This window comes from Vombatus ursinus, unplaced genomic scaffold (genome assembly GCF_900497805.2).
Source record: "Vombatus ursinus unplaced genomic scaffold, bare-nosed wombat genome assembly UNPS02009994.1, whole genome shotgun sequence".
NCBI lineage: Eukaryota > Metazoa > Chordata > Mammalia > Diprotodontia > Vombatidae > Vombatus > Vombatus ursinus.
Window position 1 is genome coordinate 7,615,137 of NW_020949772.1, and position 10,065 is coordinate 7,625,201.

The window sequence follows — 10,065 nt, forward strand, 5'->3', positions numbered from 1 at the left end:
AAGCCATTGCCCTCTGCACCTCAGTTTATCCACTTGTAAAATGAGGATAATAATAGCACTCTTCCATGGTGTTGTTGTGAGGATCAAACATGATCATATAGGCAAAGCTCTGTCTAAATGATGGCAATTATTATTTTTTTCTTCTTTGGCTAGTGTTATGTGTCTGAGGCCAGATTTGAACTCAGGTCCTCCTGACTCCAAGGCAGGTGCTCTATCCACTGCGCCACCTAGCTGCCCCAAAGACGGCGATTACTACCACGCAGATCTCAGCCAAACTGCCCCAGTACATGACTTGTGACATCTGATCTCCATGCCCCATTCAAAGCTGGCCTTGATCTTCACTTCCTACAGGAAGTACTTGATTCTCCCTGAGAAGTTACTGTATCTATTTTGTGTTAATTTCCCATGTACAGGTTGTTTCTCTCCTTCTCCAGTAGAATAAAAACTTCTTGAAGGCAGAGGCTTCTGTCAATTGAATTGAGCCTGTAGTCCATTAAGACCCCTGGATCTTTTTCTTTCGGGGTGGGGGGAGAAAATGTTATCTAATCTCATCTTGTACTTGGGAACCCAGGTAATAAGCCTTGACAGTTGACTCTCCATCCATTTCAACTTAGTTCAGTCACCTTTCTAGCCAACCCAGCAGCTCCTGACCACTCAGATCATCCCCCTGGCTTACACTTGACAGAAGTCCATCTCTTTGTGGATTCCTGTGGGCCACCAGGTAGCCCTCACCCTACCCTTTGCCTCTTCCTGGGTGGGGATGTCCCCCCTCCAGAGGCTGGACTGAAGAAAGCCAAAGAGGCCAGATTTCTGTAAGAAAAGTCAGTATATTTAGGGTTTGCTTTATAAAAGTTACTATAATACAATGGTACATAGTATTGAATTCACAAAAATATGAACAAGTATTTACAGCAAGATGCACCCACAACAGAAACATTTTTCTTCAAAAACAGGTGACGTACAGAGGGCGGGGTCTAGATACACAAAATGGCCCAAAAATTCAATTGCCTTTTTTTTTTTTTTATGGTGAGGGGGGGAGAAAACAAACCAAAAAAACAAAAACAAAAAGAAAACCTAGAGGCAGAAATCTTCAAAGCAAAGAATTTGTCAAATCAAATCAAACTAAAAATGACTGCATTTTCTTAGTTATTGCAAACAATCCCCTCCCTCCTCTGATGGAGGGGGCCCTTCCCTGCTCTCATCCTTGGAACCAACTTGGTGAAGGGGGAGGGATTTGGGGGAGGGGTCCCATTCAAACCATCTTATGCCCTCCCCCCCTTTTCTCCCTTAGTGCTTGCCCCAATCTAGTTTGGGAGAGAAACATCTCTTAGGGGAGTTGGGGGGGGCTGGGATCCAGAACTTGCTTAAATAGACCCTTCTCCGCACACTGTACACGTCTTCCTTCTGTGAAATAAATATATATATTCTTTTTTTTCTCTCTCTTACACATTTAAGTTGGCAGACAAGGCCTGAACCCAAAACAGAAAGGAAAGGGCTAGGGCTGGCCTGCGTCTTCCCCTCCATTTCGATGCTGCTAATTTTGTCTAATTGGACACGCACTCACACACACACACACATACAGACACACATCAATCAGGGCACACATACAAAAAGAACCAAAAAAAAAAAAATCAAAACAAAAAAACCCAAACCCCCAAACAAAATCAAACCCAAGGTTTTTTTTGTACAGAATTTACACGGTAAGAAGCTTGACACAAGCCGAGAGAGAGATGCTAGCGGCTCCTCGCGTGAGCTGGGGCTTCAGCAGGCGGCTCGGAGGGAAAGCTGTCATCTTGCTAAAAACGAGTCCAAATTATAATAAGTTCCTTTTTTTCATAAAGTATTTACAAACTCACTTGTTTTTTTTTTCCCCCTGTTGTTGGGTTTATCGGGGCTTTCCCCCCCAAGTACAAAGAAATCCTCAAAAAAAATTTTTTCCACGTGTTTCTACAAGAAACAATGTTCCCAAGAGAAGGTCATCCCAGTGGCCTATGTACAGATGAGGCGTTGATTTTTACTCCAAAATGCTTGTGGCTTTTTTTATGTGTCCTTTTAGTCTTTCCTGGTCTATACACAAAAAGCATTGAAATGAATCCTGAAAGTTTTTGGAGTGGAGGGGATGGGGACACACCTACTGAAAGCTACTGGAGACTTCCGTCCAACATTAAAAAATCGTTTTCTTTTTCCTTCCTCACGGGAGAAAATGAAACTGTTTGCATTTTTTTTTCAATATAAATATCTTCGAGATGGGTTCCCATCCCTCCCTGGTCCACCCTTGGGATCCTGGATACAGACAGAGAAGTAGACAGGCTGGTGGTAATTAGGACAGATGGACGGACGGACGGATGGGTGGACAATGAGGTGAGGGAAGCCCAATGGTGTCCCCGGGCCCAGGGATCCCAGCAGAGAGCAGATGAGTTTTGTGGTGTGTCTTCTGAAAGAGAAACACCTATCATAAAAGACAACCCGTAATGGCAGAGAAAGGAAGAAGAACTAGGGAAAAGGGCAGAGGGTAGGAAGCACGTTAGCCTTGGGCAGCAGCCCTGCGGCCTCTTCTCCCCTGGGTTTCCACTATATCTCCCAGGGAAGGATCCAGCCTGGACAGGCCAAGCACTAGGGGAGCTCCCACCCACGGGCCCCTGGCCAGTCCCCTTCCCTAGGCTCTTGGGGAGAAAACTACACAGCACCTAAAGGGCCCTGCCCTGGCTGCTGGCTATCAGGGGGCAGGCCAGAGGCTCGGGTGAGGCCCTGGTTTCCTTTGGAAGACCCCCTCCCTCACCCTGACCACTCTGTCTCACCCCCTTCTTGCTGGCATCTGAATGAGAAAGTAAACATTTTAGAGATCCAGGCATGCCCCCTGCTACCTCCCAGGGGTGGCCATGGGGTGGGAGGTGGAGGCCAGGGCAAGGAACACGGTCTGAGAAGGCGAACCTCAAGAAGCCAGGCTCCCCCACGCCCAGTTCTGTCCCACTTCTCAACCTATACATAGCACCTGCCCGGCTCCCCAGCACCAGGGAAGGAAGACAGATCAAGAAAAAAAGAGAGAGAGTAAAAGCCAAGCAGATCCCCCCCTCCCCAACCCCACATGAATAGCTGCAGGTCCCCAGCTCAGACCGAGTGAGGAAGAGGAAGAGTGAGTGAGCACTGAAGGCCATCCCAACGGATGGAGGAGCTGGGGGGAGGGGAGGGGCTGGGCAAGAGAAAAGGAAAGACACTGGGGTGGGAAAAAGGGCAGGAGATTAACCATTGGCTTTCAGTATTTCCCTGCTCCCCAAGACTGGGACAGAAAACATCCAAGGTCCCAAGGAACAAGGCCTTCAAGGTCCCACTTGGTCAGGGGTCCATCCCCTACCAGAGACTTCAACCAAACCAACCTTTGGGTGACGGCCGCAGGAACAGTGTTACGGAGGAGAACAGAGGGCCATGCCCCACTCCCTGCTCCCTCCTCTGGCATCCCACGGTTAACATCAGGGCTGAAGGGCAGGGTCTTACAGAACTGGACGTTGGCGGGATTGGGGAGAGAAGGGAGGGCTCCCAAAACATACTGAGGGCAGGGAGCCAACAGCCTTTGTCCTGGTACCCAAGATCCCCATTCTTCCTCCTCCAGGCTCTGTGCCCCGATCTCTCTTCCAAAAAGCGTAATATTTCTCCCTCCATCTCTGGCTCCACTTTTGAATGGTGAAAAATGTCTTTTTGAGGAGGAGGAGGAAAAAAAAAATGTAGCAGCATTTGCGGGAGAGGGGATACGTTTGTGTGACTTTAAAAAAATTAAAGATGATAATTAAAAAATTAGAGAGGGAGGGAGCGTCTTTCCCCACAAGTAGGAGGAGGACGAGGAGGGAGGGAGGGTTCAGGAGGGTGGGTAGTGTTGGGTGGCCCCGAGCGGGGCCTGGGGTGAGGGACAGCACCTGAGGGTGGGCTGGGGAGAGCTGGGCTCCTAGGAGCCTGTGCCCAAAGCAACTCGCTGGGCTGGGCTGAACCGGGGTGGGGCTTTCTTTTTTCCCTTTTTCTTTTTTTGGCAAAGCACGCCCAGCTCCCTGGCATCCTAGTTTAAAGTCCCTCGGCAGTTTTCAGAGCCACACAGACAGGGGATCTTGACATCCTCGATGGGGAATTTATAATCGTAGGTGATTTCTTCGTTGACGTTGATATGTTGTTTGGAGTAGATGACAATCTTCTTCTGGGATTCCACGGTGATGACCTTGGCATAGCAGTTTGGCTGTGGAAGATGGAGAGGCCCAGTGAGGCCCAGGTGCAGAGGAGCAGAGGGGACCCTGGAAGGACCTCAGGGCCACTCGAGTCCAACCCACTCTTACCAATGAGGAAACTGAGGTGCAGAAATATTGAGGTAATGGAAGACTTAGGCTGCTTGAGGGAACCCAAAGGTCCTCCCTCAGCTGCTAGAGAGGGAGCCCACCCCTCCTAACTGCCAGCATCTGGGTGGGGGGGGGGTGGAGATGACTGGGATGACCTTTGACCCCCGCCACTTACATTACAGCTGTGGTTGATGAACCTGGCAAAGTTGCCACACTTTGTCGCATCGATGATTGTATCGTGGTCAACCCGAAACATGTAGCTGCTCCCGATGCCCTCGTCCTCATAGCGTTTCTCCCGCATGTCTGCGATTACCTGGTGGGGGGTGGAGAGAAGGGAAGGAAAGTAGAGTGCGCAGCCTCCATCTCCCCCTCTGTCCTACGGGGAAGCAGAGGCAGCCAGCTCCCTGGAACCCACGCTAATGTTCGCTCATCCCCTCATCCCCCTGGCAGGTGGCCCCGGCCGCCTGTCGGGTCGTACCTGCCGGATGTTCTGCCCCACGTACTCGATGACCATTTCATCGGCCGCGATGGGCTCCATGGCGAAAAGACCCCAGTCGTGGATGTGACTCTTGCAGAATTTCAGCTTTTTCTTCCGGAACTGGGCAGAAGAGCAGAAGCAGGGTCATTTAGGAGAAGGAGAACGTAAGGTCCTCGAGGGAAAGTACGATTTCACTTTTGTTTTTGTACTCCCCAACATTCAGAACAGTGTCTGGCATACAGCAGGAGCTTAATAAATGCTAGCTGGGGCAGCTAGGCGGCTCAGTAGAGCGAGCACCGGCCCTGAAATCAGGAGGAGCTGAGTTCAAATCCAGCCTCAGACCAAACACTTGACACTTACTAGCTGTGTGACCCTGGGCAAGTCACTTAACCCAACTACCTAAAAACAAAACAAAACAAAACAAAACAAAAAAAATGCTAGCGGACTGACTGCTGTCTATCCAGAGAGTAAAAGCTCACTGAATTGAATATCAGGAGTTAAGAGTTGGTAGGGAACTGAGAGGTCACCGCACCCAACACCCTCATTTTTCAAACAGGGAAACTGAGGCCCAGAGATAGTTTAATGAACATAGTAACAACAGCTCACATCTATATAGTGTTACTGGTGTAGCTGCTGACAGAAGATTGTAGATACTGTTTTACCATGGTGGACCAGGAGTTTGAAGGTCAGAGTTCAAATCCAGCCTCAAGACACTTACAAGATATGCTCTGCATGTAACCTGTGGGTAAATCACTTAATCTCATCTGTAAAATGGGGATAATCAGAGCACCTACCTCAGATGGTGGTTGGAAGGTTAAAATAAGATCATATATAAAGCTCTTTGAAAATCCTGAAAACGCATACTGTTGGTGCTGTGAAGGTAGCCTTAGAGGGAAGGGTATCTGAGTCTGATTATCCCCATTACATAGATAGGAAAGCTTGAGGTTCAGAGACCTGAATAGTCTGGAGCTAGGATTTCTGAACTCAAATTCCTCATTCTTCTTGCTAGGGCGTGAAGTTTCTTCTGTGTCAGTGATTATAATATTGTTGTTCAATGGTTCAGTTGTGTACGACTCTTTGTGACCCAGTGGACTATAGCACATCGATGGTGTCTATGGGGTTTTCTTGGAGATGCTGCAACGGTTTGCCATTTCCTTCTCCAGCTCATTTTACAGATGAAGAAACTGAGGCAAACGGGGTAAAGAGACTTGCCCAGGCTCATGCAGCTAGTGTCTAAGGCCACATCTGAATTCAGGTCTTCCTGACTCCAGGCCTCGAGCTCTATCCACCAAGCAAGCTAGCCGCCTCCGTTGATTATATAGGGCCATAAAACGTACAACAGGAGAGAACCGGGTATCACCTGAGTGTGACCACTCCATGTGACTGAGATCCAGGAGACGTTTGCCCAAGTTCACACAAGGGAAAAGCGCAGAGTGAGGGCTTAAACCGCCATCTTTTGACTCCAACTCTGGGGGTCCTGCCACTACACTGGACCATATAAGACTATGGCCACGGTTCTGGCCAAAGAAATTAGAGAAGCTCCAATCTGCTCTCTACAACTCTGTCTGCTGCTTTACATAAGAAAGAGGCTTAACCCCTCGCCTCCCACCCCCCAGGGCCAAGAGGAAGGAGTCAGGGGCTCAGGCAACAGCTGCTTATAAAGCCTCCTGGCTGGCCTCAGCTTGCCATCACAGAACTCCTCATCCTCATTTTTGTAATCACCTTATCTCAAGTGCAGGCACAGATACAGCCCTTGGACCCGATACCTAGATTCACTGGTCATGGGCAGATAAGGGATCAGACCAGGCTGGAGACAACTGAAAGCATTCTACAACTGGCTCCCTCCATCCTTTCATTGTGGCTGGCTTCCATCTAAAACACCCTACCTCCAGGCCTTTGCCTTTGCCTGGGCTGTGCTCCACACCAGAATGCCCTCTCTCCCCATCTCTGCCTCTTGGGATCCCTGGTCTCTTTCAAAGCACAACTCACACCACCTCCTACCCAAGGCCTTTCCGGATTCCTCTTCCCCAGTTCTCTCCCTTCTGAAATTACTTTGTATATAATTAGCACTGACTTACTTGCTTATAGGTTATATTCCCTAACAGACTGTACTTTGTAGAGACATTGTATCTCCTTGTCTACGTCTCATATTCCATCACCCCCAACCCCCAGTACTTTAAGCTCTTTGAAGTCTGGGTCCATTTCATTCTTGTCTTGGAATCCCCAGCGCCTGGCACATAGTAGGTGCTGAACAGAGTTGAACTGAATTCATATTGTGCCAGGACAACCATGGATTCTGTTCTCCAGAGCTCATGCTTAGCATGTGGAGGATTATATTAATGATATTATAATGAGGAGAAAGGGCAGCTGGGAGGCCCAGGGGATAGAGCACCGGACCTGGAGCCAGGCAGATTCCTCTTCCTGAGTTCAAATCTGGCCTCAGACACTGACTGGCTGTGTGATCCTGGGCTAGTCACTTTACCCTGTTTGCCTCAGTTTCCTCATCTGTAAGATGAGCTGGAGAAAGAAGTGGCAAAGCACTCCAGTCTCTCTGCCAAGAAAACCCCGAAGGGAGAGTCAGACACGGCTGCATAACAACAAATGAGGATAAAACAATGAACAGGAGCAGGTCATCCTGGACCATTGCTTGAGGGGCATTTTGGGAGAGAAAAGTGCCGCCCACATGCGCTTTTATTGAACATGAAATTTCTGAGAAAAGGGCTCAGGGCCTAGGACCAGTGATCTCACTGTTACAGGGATTTTTTCTGCAGTTTATCATCTTAAGAAAGTTGCCTAGAGCCCTACGGTTAAATAACTTGTCAGGGCCAAACGACCCGTAAGAGACAGAAGGACTTTTATCCAGGTTTTCTGGCCCGGAGGCTTACCACACTACAATGCTTCTCTTCTGAGAGGAGAGGGAATTTTAGTTAAAGCAGTATACAGCCAGAACCACATGTGGGCTGATAAGGTACTTGGCTAAATCTAGGTTTCTTCTATAACCCTGAAGCCGTGACACAACGTAGTGTATTTATATGCTCCTAAATATAGAGCTGGAAATGACCTCTGAGGTTATCTAGTCTACCCCCCTGCCCCCATTGTAGAGACAAGAGAACTGAGGCCTAACTAGAGAGTGTGACTTGTCCAAGGTCACAAAGTTGGGACTGGAACCTAGCTCCCCTGTGCTCTGACTGCCGGGAGTAGATAGAATGGTGAGTTTGGAAGGTACCTAGACTTGGCCAGTGACGAAAATCTCTACAGCAAAGATGTGCCTCATGTAGTTAACATGAGCAGCCATGCTATGTTCAAGGCTTCCCATGGCAAAGACGGGGAGCTCGCCATCTGCCTTGGAAGGGTTAATCCTTGTCCTTGGGAAGAGGAGAGAGTGCCCCTGGGAGTGTGGAAGGAGGAATTCCAAAGTTTATTTGATAATATTGTATCCTGTGGGATAATAAGAGGGGAAAGGTCCTTGGGGTAGTCAAGGGGGGGGGGGGGGGGGGGCTGGGGGTGTCAACAGAAAATTACCAAGAGGAAGCAGCTGAGAGCTGAAAAAAGAAAAGTAGGGTTAGAAGCTGATTGGTTAAAAAAGCCAACAGGGCTCAGGCGGACACAGGAAGGGACTGCTTAAGGAGGCAGTCAGAGGCAAGGCTTGGGAAACATTGTGGCCAGCCACTGATGGAGAGCAACTGTTGCAGAGTGAATGCCAAGTATCACGGGAAGGCTGTCGAGTAGCAACAGCTCGCTTCAGTTTTTGACAATGAGATGGTTATACCACCGTGACAAAGGTCATGCCCTATTGACGTAGAGTCTGGGCTGAGCCCAGGTGAGCAGGAGAGGCAGGCTGGGGGCCCAGAGGAGCCTCTCCCTGAAGCTCCGTGGGTGGATTTCAGGGGCTCTGTGAATTGGGAGGGAGGAAAAGGACTTTTGGATTCCTTGGTACTTTACTCCTGTCTTTTATTTCATGCACTTAAAAACATGACACTGAGAAGATTATCAACAGGTTTATACCAGAATCACTGCCAAAGGGGGCCAGAATGCCAAAAAAAAGGTTAAGAACTCCTGACCGAGACAAAGTTCTCTGAAAATCACTGTGGGGGACACAAGAAGGGAAATAGGGGAGGTGCCCTTCCTGTGCAGTAGAGGATTAGGGGACCCCTGCCCTCCAGCAAGGCTGCAGCTGAAGGATAGACAGGGCAAAGCAGAACTGAAAGATGTTGGGGTCCAGGTGGAAAAGCACAGTATAGCTACCAAAAAAAATGGCTGCCTTGGCGGGGGGTGGGGTGAGTTCCTCATTACTGAAGGTCTTCAAACCAAAGTTGGATAACCACTTGTTCTGGTGTGGATTGGACCAGCTTATCTTTAATCTGGAAATCTGGTGAGACCAAGATTGCCAGAGGGCTCACCCCCATACATTTTCCTTGTGGACAGGGGCATGGTTTTGGGCAGCAGCTGGCCCAGGCCTAAGGATGGATCACAACTTGGGAAGCTATGGCTTATATTTGGGTTGGCCTAGCCAAACATCCTATCTCAAGAATGAGTTAAGAGCGCAGACATGAAACCTTGGATCAGAGACACACACAAGATTTGCTGGACAATCAGTGAGAGAGGGCTGTCCCCCCAGAGCCACAGGAATGCCAAGCTAGAGGCAGATCAGTTAGGAGAACCCCAGGATGGAACGCACTTTGGTTACCAGGACAACAGGAGTCTGCTCCCAATACTTAGACTGGGCATGTGCAAGACCCAGTTGGGGTATGCTGATGAAACACGAATGAGGGCAGACAACAGAGACGGGCAGCCTAGGAGGAGAAGCGATACCGACGATACCCCAAGGGGAGGGGAGGACAGAGGCAGGGGCCTTCTAAAAATATTACTTCTGGGAGAAGGGGGGGATTTTAATTAAGGTGTGCTGTGCTGGCTTGTCCCCCACAGCTGCTGAGGGTCACGCTCCCAGGTTCCTAGACCAGGGGTGGGGAATCTGTGGCCGTCTAAGTCCTCAAGTGCGACCCTTTGACGTTGGCTACATGTGCAGTTTGGATTCCGTCAAAGGGTCGCACTTGAGGACTCAGACGGCCACATGTGGCCTCGAGGCCGCAGGTTCCCCACTCCATCTATACTTTACGGTTGACCTTGAAGCCAGGATGGAGGGAGGGCCCTAGAACAATTCAGAGCTACAACGTCTTTATCTAGAACATGGAGGTTTCACTTCCCACCTGGGACAGTCTGTGTTAAAATGCGTTCTAAGATCCCCTTCAGTTTTGATATTCCTATGTTCTA

General features: G+C 49.2%; 1 protein-coding gene across 1 annotated transcript in view; it reads right to left on the reverse strand.

The window, feature by feature from the left end:
* Nucleotides 1-807: 807 nt before the first annotated feature.
* The window catches only part of SETD1B (SET domain containing 1B, histone lysine methyltransferase), a 37,772-nt gene continuing 28,514 nt past the window's right edge, over nt 808-10,065 (reverse strand). The window contains 3 exon segments of the mRNA XM_027853521.1: nt 808-4,219; nt 4,492-4,629; nt 4,795-4,914. Coding sequence (XP_027709322.1) covers nt 4,046-4,219; nt 4,492-4,629; nt 4,795-4,914 — 432 coding nt within the window. The 3' untranslated portion in view covers nt 808-4,045.